The 18,110-nt window shown below is 36.0% G+C and overlaps 1 protein-coding gene across 9 annotated transcripts in view; it reads left to right on the forward strand.

Moving 5' to 3' along the window:
• The window catches only part of LOC148955231 (malonyl-CoA decarboxylase, mitochondrial-like), a 65,601-nt gene that overhangs the window by 17,415 nt on the left and 30,076 nt on the right, over positions 1–18,110 (forward strand). For 8 of the 9 annotated variants that reach the window (XM_089101001.1, XM_089101057.1, XM_089101017.1 and 5 more), the window contains 2 exons: positions 618–721; positions 6,738–6,882. In XM_089101001.1, coding sequence (XP_088957127.1) covers positions 618–721; positions 6,738–6,882 — 249 coding nt within the window. The remainder of the gene's footprint in view (positions 1–617; positions 722–6,737; positions 6,883–18,110) is intronic. The other variant, XM_089101065.1, reaches the window with a different exon arrangement.

Genomic DNA, 18,110 nt, shown 5'->3' on the forward strand with positions numbered 1-18,110 from the left:
TAAAATCCTTGCGATACATTGGACCGACAGAGTGACGAATGCCCAGATAAGGGCAGATACCGAACAACCACTGGTGACCGACGAGATCAGAATGAGAAGTTGGAAGTACCGGGGGCATATGACCCGCATGAGCGAAGGACGCTTCCCACATGATGTATGGTGTTGGACCCCACCCGGCATTTGAAGGGCTGGACGACCAACGCAGCACAATTGGTCGAACCCCGGAGAAAGAGGTGACGAGACCCCTAACCACGCTGAATGAACCTTGGTCTTTGGCACAAGATCAGCCAAGTTGGAAGTCAACCGTCGTTGCCCTATGCGCCCCCTGGTGTAGGAGGATCTAAGTATCAGTAAGCAAGTATGAAAGAAAGAAAACTAACCTTCTGAAGTAAACGGCACCTAAGCAGAAAGACAGCTTATTATTTTTTTGTTTCATATATTCTTTGTTCACTATTTTTTTTAGCAGTGAGGATGGCTTAGCGGAAGTCTTTGCCGAAGTATGAATTTTGTCCCTTTCTGTTTTTTTTTCTACTAGCAAGAAAAGATAAAAGTGAAAACTTGGTTTAAATTTAGAGTTTTAAAGAAGGTTTTGAAACTAATATTTTTCTTACCTTTAGTGGATTCCGTTATTTCATCTACAGGTTTTAAACCCGAAGAAGATGTAAGATCTTCAAACTCTGCTATTTTCTATTCGATTACTTCGACACAAAGAGGACTTCAAGTAAGGAATTTATCTTTTACTATTTGCTATGTTTCTGTTTTACTAAGTCCTGAAAAGTTGTTAAATATTAATGCTATCTACAGACACTTGGCATTAAATCAAACAGTTCGTGGTAACGAACTGTAAGCAAGGAGCGACCCGACTCAATGGGAACCCTAAACTCTAGAAAACAGGATTTTGATAGCAATAGATACATCAAAAGAATCAGATTTTAATGCTGATTTCAAATATATAAGTTTCATCAAGTTTAGTCCTACCCATCAAAAGTTACGCGCCTGAGAAAAGTTTCCTGATTTTAGAAAAAAGCGTAAAAGACCACCTAAAATCTATAGAACCTTAATGAAAATCACACCATCATATTCAGCGTATCAGAGAACCCTACTGAGAGGTTTCAAGCTCCTATCTACAAAAATGTGGAGTTTTGCATTTTTTGCCAGAAGAAAGATCACGGATGCGTGTTTATTTTTTTATATTTTTTTTTCTTTGTTTTTTCCCGAGGTGATCGTATCGACCCAGGGGTCCTAGAATATCGTAGGAGGGCTCATTGGAACGGAAATTAAAATTTCTAGTGCCTTTTTAAGTGACCAAAAAAATGGAGGGCAACTAGGCCCCCTTCCAAGCTCATTTTTTCCCAAAGTCACCCGATCAAAATTTTTAGATAGCCATTTGGTTCAGCATGGTCGAAAATGTGATAACTATGTCTTTTAGGATGACTAAATCCCCCGAAGCCCCCGGGGGGAGGGCTGAAATTTATGAACTTTACCCAATATTAACATATAGTATTGGTTATTGGGAAGCATACAGACGTTTTTAGGGGGGGGATTTTTCTGGTAATGGGGGGGGTGGATCGGGGGTTATGTGGGAGGATCTTTCCATGAAGGAAGTTTTCATGGGGAAAGGACATTGCTATGACGGGGACGCCGGATTTCCCAGCATCATTTAAAAAAAGATACGAAATTAAATAAAAAAAAAAGTTTTTCAAACGAAAGTAAGCAGCAACATCAAATATTTCAACGAGCAGAAAATATGACTCAGATGATTGGGTTTACCCCCTATTAAAAGCCTTACTCTTTAAGCCAAATATTTTTTAGGACTTTAATAATAGATATTTATTATAATTAACGGCCTTTGGGATTAAGCGGTCATTTTTAAAGAATTGGAACTAAATTCGAACTTAAGCTTAAAGAGCAAGGTATTGACTAGGGGGCGAACCTAACCCCTAATATACGTATTAAAAATACATGAATATAGAAGTTCGTTACGTAAGTTAATTCGTAAGTTACGTATATTTTTTACTAATAAAAACGTTCGTAAACAAAATTAAACAACTTTCGAGGAGGCCATTTAACCAAATAAAAGTAAAATGAATATGCGAATTTTGTTTTAATTATTCATGTACGGTGAGCCAAAATCAAAATCTGCATTAATTCAAAAACGTAAAAAAATTAAATTAAAAAAAACAAGTTTTTTTAACTGAAAGTAAGGAACGACGTTAAAACTTAAAACGAACAGAAATTATTCCGTATGTGAAAAGGGCTGTCCCCTCCTCAACGCCTCGCTCTTTACGCTAAAGTTTGACTTTCTCACAACTCTATTCTTTTTTTTTTACAATAAAAAACTGTAGCGTAAAGAGCGAGGCGTTGAGGAGGGGACAGCCCCTTTCATATACGGAATAATTTCTGTTCGTTTTAAGTTTTAACGTCGTTCCTTATTTTCAGTTAAAAAAACTTGTTTTTTTATTTAATCAATACATGAACCAGCTTTTCAATCATTTAGCAATCATTTACAGTAACCTACTACTTGAGATTTTGCGTAATTAAAAAAGAAAAAAGAGGAAGGACTCTGTTTGGATAACAGTAAAAAGTTAACCGGTCAAATGAAATCAGGCACATACGCTGGATTTTTCTGTGGGGGGGGGGGTTAAAATTTTTTGGGTGGTTGGGGGTCGGGTAATAATAATTCTTTTTGATAATATGAATAAGAAGTGTCCATAAATAGAGGGAAATTTAAGTTTCTTTTTTTCTGGAGGAAGGGGGATGGCTAGAGTGTACTAGTAGTACTAGGACGGAACAGTAGATATATCCTGGAAAGCTACATATTTTACCCATAAAAAGTAATTTACCTTGGTGACTCAAAGTTTTAATCGCCGCTAATTTAAAACTATAAAAGCCTGGTTTTCCTATAATAGCCATAAAAATCAATGTAAAGAGGTTAAGGTCTGTTAAACTAGGAATAGATGAGGATGGAAAGGTGATGGTAAGTAAAGAGAAAATCGGTTAATTCCATAGCTTCACTAGCGAAGGTAGCATTATTAGCAAGATGGTAAATGCACAGATGAAGTAAGAAGTAGAGTAGCTAAGGTGCCGAGCAGTTGAAAAAAGTTTGGCAGAATAGGGGGGCTTTGGAAGAAATACCGGCAGAGAGGGCGTTTTGCAAGACAAAGAGTTCGTGATTCGGGTTCTTTTCTATAATATATATATAAACCTATATATGTCTATGTGAAGGATTCATGCCTGAACTTCTCAGCCGACCATAATGGGTTTTAAAATGTATATTGTCGGAAAACCAGTAATATGGACAGGTTATTTTTACTCCCTAAACTTTACCATTCTCCCGTAAAATTGGCGATAAAACCTTTTGCATCACGTAGTAAATAATCGCAAATATAGTACTTTGCAAACACGGCCTAAACCGTTTAAAACCCTTAAAGAAATTGTCTATAGTTTTGCCAAACAACAAGCAATTTTTTTTTTTTAATAAAAATAAAACACATTTTTATAGTTTTAAATTTAGTGGTGATTAAAACAGTAACATTCTAACATTTAGTAACCTTTTCTTATTCCGGGCACAGATTAAATAGAGAAGTAGAGAATCAGAAATAACAATGTTGAAGCAGCCTGATTTATGATTGTATTATTATAAAGATGTGCTTGTATTCATAGTTATTTTTATTAAAAGCATCTAGATTAAATTAAAATATAAATTTCATGCTTAGAAGTTTGTATTTGTGCAATATATAGGTTTTAAGTCTTAAGTCTGAAATATTATTTGATATAAAAAAACAACAAAGAGAGAAAAAATCAATGAAAAAACAACAAAACGAGATTGCGGCCAGTAGAGATAAAAGGTGAAAAACTAAAACGACGCGGATATTTCGACTGTATGTAAACAAAGATTAGAAACAAAGATAAAAACTAAAATAAACTAAAAACAAATAAAACAACCACCAATATTAATAAAACACAATTATTGCAGCTGATCCACGTAGGTCACAGAAATTAATAGTTACTTCGATGAGAACACCAAAGCAACTGGGTAAAAAAGTATAAAAATGGAAATGAAGTTAATTGTTTTGTTGGGAAATAATCCTATTGTTAGCTATTATTGAAGCAATTCTTTTTGGTCTGGTACGTAATCTTGTCTGCTGTTGAATTTGTAAAATCTTAATATCTATATTAACTATTGATTCGTTTTTCAAAAGAATATTATAAATTGGGTCAATATTTAAATTTCCCGTATCTCTGTTTATTGAAAGATTAGCAAACATATGTTTTTTTTTATTTCTATAGCCTCCCTCACCCACTGAGAAAAACCTTTATCATTAGAAATAGCCATGGCCTCATCAAATTGTACCAAATTTTCAGGATGAAAGAAAATATGTTCTGCCAAAGCCGGAACAAAGGTTTCAGGAGGCTCACTGAATTGTAGAGTTTTTTCTATTGAGATGCGATGCTCAATCAATCTTTCAAGAAATTGTTGATGACTTCTACCAATATAAAACTTCCCTCAAGAACAAGGAATCTTATGGACCCCAATTACTAAACTTACCTGAGTTAAATCCTTCCCAGAATTAAGGATAAGACCTATTGGTCTCACCGATTGAACAGACATATGTATCAATATTATATTTACGCAAAATTTGTTTAAGCTTCTCTCCCAAACCAGGTACATATGGCAAAGAAATGAAACTTTAGACACATTTAATTCTAAAGATTGCGAAACTCCAATTACCTTGCTATTATATTTAATGCGTCTATTTTCTATTATTTTATCAATGAACTTAATTGGGTAACTATTACAAAATAAAATATCCCTCAAATCTAACAATTCATAATCCAGAAATTCATGGGAACAAATTCTGAAAGCTCTATCCACTAGTGAAATCACAACCTTTCGTTTCACCGAAACAGGGTGGCACGAATGAAAATTTAAATATCTATCATTGTGCATAGACTTTCTGTATATTGAGAAATGTAAATGGTAATCTCTTTTAATAAACAAGATATCAAGAAAAGGTAGTTTGTGATTGTCTTCAAACTCCACTGTAAATTTTATATTTTTTAAGAACTATTTAAATGTTTACAGAAAAGGTCTAAGGAATCCAAAACGTGTCCAAATGTAAACTACATCATCCATGAACCTGCCCCAGAAACAAGGGGAGAGTCTAAAACTGTGCATAGCGGAGGTTTCAATAAAATCTATGAAAAGATTTGCCAACAGAGGAGAGAGGGATGCCCCCATAGGCAAACATAACACCTGCTTGTAAAATTCTCCTCTAAAACCAAAATAAAGAGAATATTCATTTACCAGGATAACTAATATCATAATGATCTCAATATCCAAACCAGTCAAGGTCACATCTTGTATCAAATCAAAGTGTTTTTGTCTTTAATATATCTTCGCACTTTTTTACGTTACAATTTGAATACTTGGAAACAACATCAAAAACTGCAGAGAATTGAATACTCCTCCAATGCAAAATTTATTAATTTATTAGTTAGATCAGTCTCGTTTTGTTGTTTTTCATTGCGTTTTTTCTCTCTTTCGTGTTTTTCGTCATGGCTGGCCTTTTCGGTTTAAGATCCTTCATTATTTGATATATGTTTTAATATTTTGATACTGACATATGTTTTAAGTCTGAAACATGAAAACGTCCAAAAAAGCATGTCTTAAGTATTTTGTCGGTAATTTGATGCGAAATAATGGAGGAATTTCAGATTGTCCGATTTTAAGTTTCGAATACGCTCGTTCACGAGCTTTTTTTTTACGGAAAATTAAACTGAAAAGTTATAGATCTACCATGTCTGGCCGTGATGGGAGGTCCTTCCAAGAGGGGGTACGCTCCAACCATAAGAAAAGTTTTTTTTTTATCATTGGCGTGTATCTCTCTCCTGGAAAGACCTTCCATTCATGTGCAGGCACGGTAGATCCATAAATATTTTATTTCAAACGCCCATTACTAGGTGTATGCGAGTGTGTACGAAACTTAGGACCATAAAAACAACCTTTCACGACTTACGGGTACCATACCTGTAATATAACCATGCATGCATCCACCATACCCGCAAGTGAATGGGAGGTCCTTCCAAGAGGCCACTAACGTCAATTCACGAAAACGTAGGGAGAAGGGTTCAAAATATATTTTTCAAAATATAGGGTTAGGAGGGCAATTTTTTTCAATTTTTAAGAGTCAATACCAAAAAAAGACATTTTGAATTGCTAGTAGTTTTAAATAGGGGGGGGGGATACCGCCCCGCCATTGATGCCTCTTAAGAAGCAATATGCAAACGGTTTCAATTTTCCCACACAATTAGGACATTAGGACTTAAAAATACCGTGTTGATATTCCTGAAAAAGTTCAGCCCCCTCCCACTTATGAACAGCTCGTAAATCGCTGATTCTAGCACAGGTGTCATTTCCTTTGCTAGTGAATAATCGCTGAGATTACTACCTCCACACCCCCCCCCCCCCCGCCCTCTCACGCATTGAGATGTTCGTAATTTTTCTCTGTAAATATCATTTTATTCGTTGACATTTTATTCGTTGCCAGAAAAGATAAGCTGCGTTCTTTAATATTTTGAGAAAATTCCACGTTTCTTCCTCTCACATTGTTTCAAAGCTTTAAACTTAATGAGGTAAAGTTTTCATTTTCATTTGGTTTCCATTAACATTGTAGCTTTTAAAGCTAAATATAGGGTTTCTTTTCGTTGTTTCATTCCAAACTTTCGTTTTTAAGGGAATTGAATTGGGCACTTACTTGATTAAGAGAGTTGTTCATGAAATCCAGCAAGAGATGCCTAATGTTAAAGTATTCTCAACGCTATCACCGATTCCTGGCTTTAAAATGTGGCTCATTTCTCAAATTAAAGAAGCCGAGAAAGGTTTGTACTTTATTGGTTCATTGGGATGTTAGGTATCGATGTTTTCCTATCCACAGACTAAATTTAGATGCTAAAACTATGTTTTTGTATTTAAATTTTTTACAAGTTTTTTTTTTATTAACTATCTTTTTTTCAATAACAGTTTAAGTGTTATCATATTAAAAAAAACTTGTTCTCGAATGTAAAATTGATTATTATGAGGTTTTTTTTAATAAGAACTCGTTGTGATTATCAAAATTTGGTCAGCTTTCTTTGTATACAATTTCTTAGTATTGTAAATAGAAGTAGCCGATACCACCAGAAAAATAAAATATTAACGCTTTACATTGTTGCTATGTTTATATTCTCTTAGAGCTAGTTTGTATAAATTATAGTCCATTTTTATTGGTCTAAAACTAGAAGCCTGCTGAACTATTGAAGTATTACTTTTGAAGTTACAAGAATAAAATGACTACATTCTATTCGTAAGAACTGTTTTCCTAACTTGTGTTTCCTGTCTGCTAATGCCTATGAAATTCCGAAGTGAACAGGGTGCTAGTGATTGTAAGGGTGATATTAGTAGAAAGGGGTCTTATAGTCGCGACCCTACACCATATTTCGGCAAAGAGTTCCCAGGGAGAACACCTGTGCTGTCAGTCCGACGGGGCACCAAATATAGGCATGGAATCCTCAGGGAGAACACGTTTCCGAGAAATGTCTCCGGGCAAAGTTTATTAGTATCTTTGATGTATTTCCAAGGAGAATTGTCTCCGGGGCGAAGTTTAATTATGTCTTTGGAGTTCTTCCAGGAGAATTGACTCCGGGCGAATGTTTTGATCTTAGAGATGAAGAGATTAACGCGGGAAAGGGTTTCTTAGTAATTTCAAATATGACAGCGCAGGGAAGCCAAAAATAAAAGGAACACGCAGAAATTACGTTTAGGGGTTATTTGGGCGAAACCGTTTTAGACATTTTAGGGAATTATTTCGGCGAAACAGTTAGATACATTTTGAAAGATGATTTTAGAAGATGTTTTAGAAGAGAATTTGAGGGTGAAACTCTGTGGTCGTTATAATACACAAGTTCCATTTGAACAGTGTCGTGAGGTCCCCTACCCCAACCCCAAAGGGCTCCGATCCCCCTACCCCAACCCCGAAGGAAGCTCCCGGCCCTCAAAGGTCCCCCGGCGCCCCAAAGGGCCCCCCGGCGTCCCAAAGGCCCCTGATCCCCCATTTTTTAATACTTTTTTAAGGCTTTATTATATCTTTTCAGAACAAGTTATTTTCTTAATGTCCCTCCTAAACCCATTTTACAAGTTGAAATGGGCGAAACCGTTTTAGACATTTTAAAAGATGATTTTAGAAGAGGTTTTAGAAGAGGATTTGAGGGTGAAACTCTGTGGTCGTTATAATACACAAGTTCCATTTGAACAGGGTCGTGACGTCCTCTACCCCAACCCCAAAGGGCTCTGATCCCCCTATCGCCAACCCCGACGGAAGGCCCAGGCCCTCAAAGGTCCCCCGGCGCCCCAAAGGGCCCCCCGGCGTCCCAAAGGCCCCTGAGCCCCCATTTTTTAATACTTTTTTAAGGCTTTATTATATCTTTTCAGAACAAGTTATTTTCTTAATGTCCATCCTAAACCCATTTTACAAGTTGAAATGGGCAAAACCGTTTTAGACATTTTAAAAGATGATTTTAGAAGAGGTTTTAGAAGAGGATTTGAGGGTGAAACTCTGTGGTCGTTATAATACACAAGTTCCATTTGAACAGTGTCGTGAGGTCCTCTACCCCAACCCCAAAGGGCTCCGATCCCCCTATCCCCAACCCCGACGGAAGCCCCCGGTCCTCAAAGGTCCCCCGGCGCCCCAAATGGCCCCCCCGTCCCAAAGGCCCCGGAGCCCCCATTTTTTAATACTTTTTAAGGCTTTATTATATCTTTTCAGAACAAGTTATTTTCTTAATGTCCCTTCTAAACCCATTTTACAAGTTGAAGAGTTCTTCCTTTTCACCCACAACTTTACTTTACAGCTTTTTGGATACCTCAACACCAAGAAATACCTTTCAAAAGGCATTTCAGAGCAACTTCTTTTCTTTATGTCCATTCTAAACCCATTTTCCAACTTGATGTACCCATCCTTTTCACCCACAACTTTACTTTACAGCTTTTTGGATGCCTCAACACCAAGAAATACTTTTCAAAAGGCATTTCAGAGCAAGTTCCTTTTTTATTGTCACTCCTAAACCCATTTTACAAGTTGAAGCATCCATCCTTTTCACACACAACTATACTTTTCAGCTTTTTGGATACCACAACACCAAGAAAGACTTTTTAAAAGACATTTCAGAGCAAGTTCCTTTCTTAATGTCCCTTCTAAACCCATTTTCCAACTTGAAGTACCCATCCTTTTCACCCACAACTATCATTTACAGCTTTTTGGATACCTCAACACCAAGAAATACCTTTCAAAAAGCATTTTAGAGCAAGTTCCTTTCTTAATGTCCCTTCTAAACCCATTTTCCAACTTGAAGTACCCATCATTTTCACCACAACTTTACTTTACAGCTGTTTGGATACCTCAACACCAAGAAATACTTTTCAAAAGGCATTTCAGAGCAAGTTCCTTTCTTAATGTCCATCCTAAATCCATTTTACAACTTGAAGTACCCATCCTTTTCACCCACAACTTTACTTTACGACTTTTTGAATACCTCAACACCAAGAAATATTTTTCAAAAGACATTTCAGAGCAAGTTCCTTTCTTAATGTCCCTTCTAAACCCATTTTCCAACTTAAAGTACCCATCCTTTTAACCCACAACTTTACTTTACAGCTTTTTGGATACCTCAACACCAAGAAATACTTTTCAAAAGGCATTTCAGAGCAAGTTCCTTTGTTAATGTCCCTTCTAAACCCATTTTCCAAGTTGAAGCATCCATCCTTTTCACCCAGAACTATACTTTACAGCTTTTTGGATACCTCAACACCAAGAAATACCTTTCAAAAGGCATTTCAGAGCAAGTTCCTTTCTTAATGTCTCTCCTAAACCCATTTTACAAGTTGAAGCATCCATCCTTTTCACCCACAACTATATTTTTCAGCTTTTTGGATACCTCAACACCAAGAAATACTTTTCAAAAGACATTTCAGAGCATGTTCCTTTGTTAGTGTCCATTCTAAAACCAATTTCAAAGTTGAAGCAGCCTTCCTTTTCACCCACAACTTTACTTTACACCTTTTTGGATACCTCAACACCAAGAAATACCTTTCAAAAGGCATTTCAGAGCAAGTTCCTTTCTCAAAGTCCATTCTAAACCCAGTTTCCAACTTGAAGTACCTATCCTTTTCACCCAGAACTATACTTTACAGCTTTTTGGATACCTCAACACCAAGAAATACCTTTCAAAAGACATTTCAGAGCAAGTTCCTTTCTTTATGTCCATTCTAAACCCATTTTACAAGTTGAAGTACCCAATCCTTTTCACCCACAACTTTACTTTACAACTTTTTGGATACCTCAACACCAAGAAATATTTTTAAAAAAGACATTTCAGAGCAAGTTCCTTTATTAATGTCCATTCTAAACCCATTTTCAAACTTGAAGTAACCATTTTTTTCACCCACAACTATACTTTACAGCTTTTAGGATACCTCAACACCAAGAAATACCTTTCAAAAGCCAATTCAGAGCAAGTTCCTTTTTTAATGTCCCTTCTAAACCCATTTTCCAACTTGAAGTACCCATCCTTTTCACCGACAATATTTAAATTACAGCTTTTTGGATACCTCAACACCAAGAAATACTTTTCAAAAGACATTTCAGAGCGAGTTCCTTTCTTAATGTCCCTCCTAAACCCATTTTATAAGTTGAAGTACCCATCCTTTTCACCCACAACTATACTTTACAGCTTTTTGGATACCTCAACACCAAGAAATACCTTTCAAAAAGCATTTCAGAGCAACTTCTTTTCTTTATGTCCCTTCTAAACCCATTTTCCAACTTGAAGCATCCATCCTTTTCACCCACAACTATACTTTACAGCTTTTTTGGATGCCTCAACACCAAGAAATACTTTTCAAAAGACATTTCAGAGTAAGTTCCTTTCTTAATGTCCCTTCTAAACCCATTTTACAAGTTGAAGCATCCATCCTTTTCACCCACAACTATACTGTACAGCTTTTTGGATACCTCAACACCAAGAAATACTTTTCAAAAGCCATTTCAGAGCAAGTTCCTTTCTTAATGTCCCTTCTAAACCCATTTTCTAACTTGAAGTACCCATCCTTTTCACCCACAACTTTACCATACTGCTTTTTGGATACCTCAACAGCAAGATATACATTTCAAAAGGCAGCTCAGAGCAATTTCTTTTCTTAATGGCCCTACTAAACCCATTTTACAAGTTGAAGTATCCTTCCTTTTCACCAACAAATTTACTTTAAAGCTCTTTGGATACCTTAACACTAAGAAATACCATTCAAAAGGCATTTCAGAGCAAGTTCATTTCTTAATGTCCCTTATAAACCCATTTTCCAACTTGAAGTACCCATCCTTCTCATCCACAACTTCACTTTACAGCTTTTTGGATACCTCAACACCAAGAAATACTTTTCAAAAGACATTTCAGAGCAAGTTCCTTTCTTAAAGTCCCTTCTAAACCCATTTTACAAGTTGAAGCATCCTTCCTTTTCGCCCTCATACTTTACTTTACAGCTTTTTGGATACCCCAGCACCAAGAAATACCTTTCAAAAGGCATTTCAGAGCAACTTCTTTTCTTTATGTCCATTCTAAACCCATTTTCCAAGTTGAAGCATCCATCCTTTTCAACCACAACTATACTTTACAGCTTTTTGGATACCTCAACACCAAGAAATACCTTTCAAAAATCATTTTAGAGCAAGTTCCTTTCTTAATGTCCCTTCTAAAACCATTTTCCAAGTTGAAGTATCCATCCTTTTCATCCACAACTGTACATTACAGCTTCTTGGATATCTAACCATCAAGCAATACCGTTAAAAAGTAATTTCAGATCAAGTTCTATTCTTAATGTCCATCCTAAATCCATTTTCCAACTTGAAGTACCCATCCTTTTCACCCACAACTTTACTTTACGACTTTTTGAATACCTCAACACCAAGTAATACTTTTCAAAAGACATTTCAGAGCAACTTACTTTCTTAATGTCCCTTCTAAACCCATTTTCCAACTTGAAGTACCCATCCTTTTCACCCACAACTTTACTTTACAGCTTTTTGGATACCTCAACACCAAGAAAACCTTTTCAAAAGACATTTCAGAGCAAGTTCCTTTGTTAATATCCCTTCTAAACCCATTTTCCAAGTTGAAGCATCCATCCTTTTCACCCACAACTATACTTTACAGCTTTTTGGATACCTCAACACCAAGAAATACCTTTCCAAAGCCATTTCAGAGCAAGTTCCTTTCTTAATGTCCCTTCTAAACCCATTTTCCATCTTGAAGTACCCATCCTTTTCACCCACAACTTCACTTTACAGCTTTTTGGATACCTTACCACCAAGAAATACAGTTCAAAAGGCATTTCAGAGCAACTTCATTTCATTATGTCCATTCTAAACCCATTCTCCAACTTGAAGTACCCGTCCTTTTCACCAACAACTTTACTTTACAGCTTTTTGGATGCCTCAACACCAAGCAATACCTTTCAAAAGGCATTTCAGAGCAAGTTCCTTTTTTATTGTCACTACTAAACCCATTTTACAAGTTGAAGCATCCATCCTTTTCACCCACAACTATACTTTACAGCTTTTTGGATACCTCAACACCAAGAAATACTTTTCAAAAGGCTATTCAGAGCAAGTTCCTTTCTTATGTCCCTTCTAAACCTATTTTCCAACTTGAAGTACCCATCCTTTTCACCCACAACTATACTTTACAGCTTTTTGGATACCTCAACACCAAAAAATACCTTTCAAAAGGCATTTCAGAGCAAGTTCCTTTCTTAATCTCCCTTCTAAACCTATTTTCCAACTTGAAGTACCCATCATTTTCACCACAACTTTACTTTACAGCTTTTTGGATACCTCAACACCAAGCAATACTTTTCAAAAGGCATTTCAGAGCAAGTTCCTTTCTTAATGTCCCTCCTAAACCCATTTTACAACTTGAAGCACCCATCCTTTTCACCCACAACTTTACTTGACAGCTTTTTTGATACCTCAACACCGAGAAATACCGTTCAAAAGGCATTTCAGAGCAACTTCTTTGCTTTATGTCCCTTCTAAACCCATTTTACAACTTGAAGTATACATCCTTTTCACCCACAACTTTACTTTACAGATTTTTAGATCCCTCAACACCAAGAAATACTTTTCAAAAGACATTTCAGAGCAAGTTCCATACTTAATGTCCCTTCTAAACCCATTTTACAAGTTGAAGCATCCTTCCTTTTCACCCACAACTTTACTTTACAGCTTTTGGATACCCCAACACCAAGAAATACTTTTCAAAAAGCATTTCAGAGCAAGTACTTTCTTAATGTCCCTTCTAAACCCATTTTCCAACTTGAAGTACCCATCTTTTTCACCCAGAAGTATACTTCACAGCTTTTTGGATACCTCAACACCAAGCAATATTTTTCAAAAGGCATTTCAGAGCAAGTTACTTTCTTAATGTCCCTCCTATACCCATTTTACAAGTTGAAGCTTCCATCCTTATGACCCACAACTTTATAGCTTTTTTACACGACATAATATCAGACAAGATTCCACATGAGTTCAGATTTCTCTTAAAGAGATGAAAGAATTTAAAATACTGCTCCAAATTTTTCGTAGAAGATAGAAAGTTCAAGTTATCTTCTGAATTTTAATACAGAACTTACAGTTCAATTTTAATTTCTCCAGGGAAAATAAAAATCTTCCACTTCAGTTCTTAATTTCACAAAGACACAAGGAAATTTAAAGTTCTATTTGAAATTTTTCCGTAGAAGATAGAAAAAGCTATACCATAGTTGTGAATATTTTCCTTGAAGATAAAAAGTTCTACTTCAATTTTAAATTTTCTCAACGAAGTGAAGAAAAGTTCAAGTTCTAGTCTGAATTTTCTCAATAAAAAGAAATTAGTTATTGATCAATTCTATTTTTTCCAAATAATGTAAAAAGGTTCCACTTCAGTTCAGATTTTTCTCAAAGAGATGACAAAATTTAAAATACTGTTCCAAATTTTTCATAGAACATAGAAAAGTTCAAGTTCTTTTCTGAACTTTACCAAAGAACACACTTCAATTCTAATTTCTCCAGAGAAAACAAAAATCTTCCACTTCCATTATTTATTTCACAAAGACACAAAGAAATTTAAAGTTCTATTCTAAATTTTTCCATTGAAGATATAGAAAAGTTATACCCTAGTTGTGAATATTTTCCCGGAAGAGTTTAAGTCAGGTTAGGTTAACTTATCATGAGCGCTCATGATAAGTTAACCTAAACTAACTTTTTCCGGCAAGTATGGTTAGGTTAGGTTAGGCTAGATTAAGTTAGGTTAGATTAGGATAGGTTAAGTTACCTTAGGTTAGCCTACGTACGCTTCACTTAGGTTAGATTAGATTAGGTGAGAGACAGGCAAAAAGTTAGGTGTATGGTTAGGTTAGGTTAGATTATGTTAGGTTAATTTAGGTTAGGCTAGGTTAGCCTACGTACGCGCGCGTACGTAGGCTAACCTAGCCTAACCTAAATTAACCTGAAGGTATCCAAAAAGCTGTAAAGTAAAGTTGTGGGTGAAAAGGATGGGTACTTCAAGTTGGAAAATGGGTTTAGAAGGGACATTAAGAAAGTAACTTGCTCTGAAATGTCTTTTGAAAAATATTTCTTGGTGTTGAGGTATTCAAAAAGTCGTAAAGTTGTGGGTGAAAAGGATGGGTACTTCAAGTTGTAAAATGGGTTTAGGATGGACATTAAGAAAGGAACTTGCTCTGAAATGCCTTTTGAAAAGTATTTCTTGGTGTTGAGGTATCCAAAAAGCTGTAAAGTAAATTTGTGTACCCATCCTTTTCACCCACAACTTTACTTTACAGCTTTTTGGATACCTCAAAACCAAGAAATACCTTTCAAAGGCATTTCAGAGCAAGTTCCTTTCTTAATATCCCTTCTAAAACCATTTTACACGTTGAAGCATCCATCCTTTTCACCCACAAGTATACTTTTCAGCTTTTTGGATACCTCAACACCAAGAAATACTTTTCAAAAGACATTTCAGAGCAAGTTCCTTTGTTAATGCCCCTTCTAAACCCATTTTCAAAGTTGAAGCATCCATCCTTTTCACCCACAACTATACTTTACAGCTTTTTGGATACCTCAGCACCAAGAAATACCTTTCAAAAGGCATTTCAGAGCAAGTTCCTTTTTTATTGTCACTTCTAAACCCATTTTCCAAGTTGAAGCATTCATCCTTTTCACACACGACTTTACTTTACAGCTTTTTGGTTACCTCAACACCAAGCAAGACTTTTCAAAATACATTTCAGAGCAAGTTCCTTTCTTAATGTCGCTCCTAAACCCATTTTCCAACTTGAAGTACCCATAATTTTCACTACAACTTTACTTTACAGCTTTTTGGATACCTCAACACCAAGAAAGACATTTCAGAGCAAGTTCCTTTGTTAATGCCCCTTCTAAACCCATTTTCAAAGTTGAAGCATCCATCCTTTTCACCCACAACTATACTTTACAGCTTTTTGGATACCTCAGCACCAAGAAATACCTTTCAAAAGGCATTTCAGAGCAAGTTCCTTTTTTATTGTCACTACTAAACCCATTTTCCAAGTTGAAGCATCCATCCTTTTCACACACAACTATACTTTACAGCTTTTTGGATGCCTCAACACCAAGAAAGACCTTTCAAAAGGCATTTCAGAGCAAGTTCCTTTCTTAATGTCCCTCCTAAACACATTTTCCAACTTGAAGTACCCATAATTTTCACCACAACTTTACTTTACAGCTTTTTGGATACCTCAACACCAAGAAATACCTTTCAAAAGCATTTCAGATCAAGTTCCTTTCTTAATGTCCCTTCTAAACCCATTTTCCAACTTGAAGTACCCATCCTTTTCACCACAACTTTACTTTACAGCTTTTTGGATACCTCAACACCAAGAAATACCTTTCAAAATTCATTTCAGAGCAAGTTCTTTTCTTAATGTCCGTACTAAACCCATTTTACAACTGGAAGTACCCATCCTTTTCATCCACAACTTTACTTTACGACTTTTTGGATACCTCAACACCAAGAAATATTTTTCAAAAGACATTTCAGAGCAAGTTCCTTTCTTAAAGTCCCTTCTAAACCCATTTTCCAACTTAAAGTACCCATCCTTTTCACCCACAACTTTACTTTAGAGCTTTTTGGATACCTCAACACCAAGAAATACTTTTCAAAAGGCATTTCAGAGCAAGTTCCTTTGTTAATGTCCCTTTTAAACCCATTTTCCAAGTTGAAGCATCCTTCCTTTTCACCCAGAACTTTACAGCTTTTTGGTTACCTCAACACCAAGAAATACCTTTCAAAAGGCATTTCAGAGCAAGTTCCTTTCTTAATGTCCCTTCTAAAACCATTTTACAACTTGAAGCATTCATCCTTTTCACCCAAAACTATACTTTTCAGTTTTTTGGATACCTCAACACCATGAAATACTTTTCAAAAGTCATTTCAGAGCATGTTCCTTTCTTAATGTCCCTTCTAAACCCATTTTCCAAGTTGAAGCATCCATCCTTTTCACCCACAACTATACTTTACAGCTTTTTGGATGCCTCAACACCAAGAAATACCTTTCAAAAGGCATTTCAGAGGATGGGATGGGTACTAAAGTATAGTTGTGGGTGAAAAGGATGGATGCTTCAACTTGTAAAATGGGTTTAGTAGTGACAATAAAAAAGGAACTTGCTCTGAAATGCCTTTTGAAAGGTATTTCTTGGTGCTGAGGTATCCAAAAAGCTGTAAAGTATAGTTGTGGGTGAAAAGGATGGATGCTTCAACTTTGAAAATGGGTTTAGAAGGGGCATTAACAAAGGAACTTGCTCTGAAATGTCTTTTGAAAAGTATTTCTTGGTGTTGAGGTATCCAAAAAGCTGAAAAGTATACTTGTGGGTGAAAAGGATGGATGCTTCAACGTGTAAAATGGTTTTAGAAGGGATATTAAGAAAGGAACTTGCTCTGAAATGTCTTTTGAAAGGTATTTCTTGGTGTTGAGGTATCCAAAAAGCTGTAAAGTAAAGTTGTGGGTGAAACGGAAGGGTACTTCAAATTGGAAAATGGGTTTAGAAGGGACATAAAGAAAGAAGTTGCTCTGAAATGCCTTTTGAAAGGTATTTCTTGGTGTTGGGGTATCCAAAAAGCTGTAAAGTAAAGTTGTGGGTGAAAAGGAAGGATGCTTCAACTTGTAAAGTGGGTTTAGAAGGGACATTAAGAAAGGAACTTGCTCTTAAATGTCTTTTGAAAAGTATTTCTTGGTGTTGAGGTATCCAAAAGCTGTAAAGTAAAGTTGTGGGTGAAAAGGATGGGTACTTCAAGTTGGAAAATGGGTTTAGAAGGGACATTGAAAAAGGAACTTACTCTGAAATGCCTTTGAAAGGTATTTCTTGGTGTTGAGGTGTCCAAAAAGCTGTAAAATAAAGTTGTGGGTGAAAAGGAAGGATGCTTCAACTTGTAAAATGGGTTTAGAAGGGACATTAAGAAAGGAACTTGCTCTGAAATGCCTTTTGAAAGGTATTTCTTGGTGTTGAGGTATCTAAAAAGCAGTAAAGTAAAGTTGTGGGTGAGAAGAATGGGTACTTCAAGTTGGAACATGGGTTTAGAAGGGACATTAAGAAAGGAACTTGCTCTGAAATGGCTTTTGAAAAGTATTTCTTGGTGTTGAGGTATCCAAAAAGCTGTAAAGTATAGTTGTGGGTGAAAAGGATGGATGCTTCAACTTGTAAAATGGGTTTAGAAGGGACATTAAGAAAGGAACTTACTCTGAAATGTCTTTTGAAAAGTATTTCTTGGTGTTGAGGTATCCAAAAAGCTGTAAAGTTGTGGGTGAAAAGGATGGATGCTTCAAGTTGGAAAATGGGTTTTAGAAGGGACATTATGAAAAAAAGTTGCTCTGAAATGTCTTTTGAAACTTCAAGTACTTCAAGTTGGAAAATGGGTTTAGAAGGGACATTAAGAAAGGAACTTGCTCTGAATTGTCTTTTGAAAAGTATTTCTTGGTGTTGAGGTATCCAAAAAGCTGTAAAGTA

This window comes from Artemia sp. Qi Xiang Cuo, chromosome 2 (assembly GCF_049724085.1).
Source record: "Artemia sp. Qi Xiang Cuo chromosome 2, ASM4972408v1, whole genome shotgun sequence".
Taxonomy (NCBI): Eukaryota; Metazoa; Arthropoda; class Branchiopoda; order Anostraca; family Artemiidae; genus Artemia; species Artemia sp. Qi Xiang Cuo.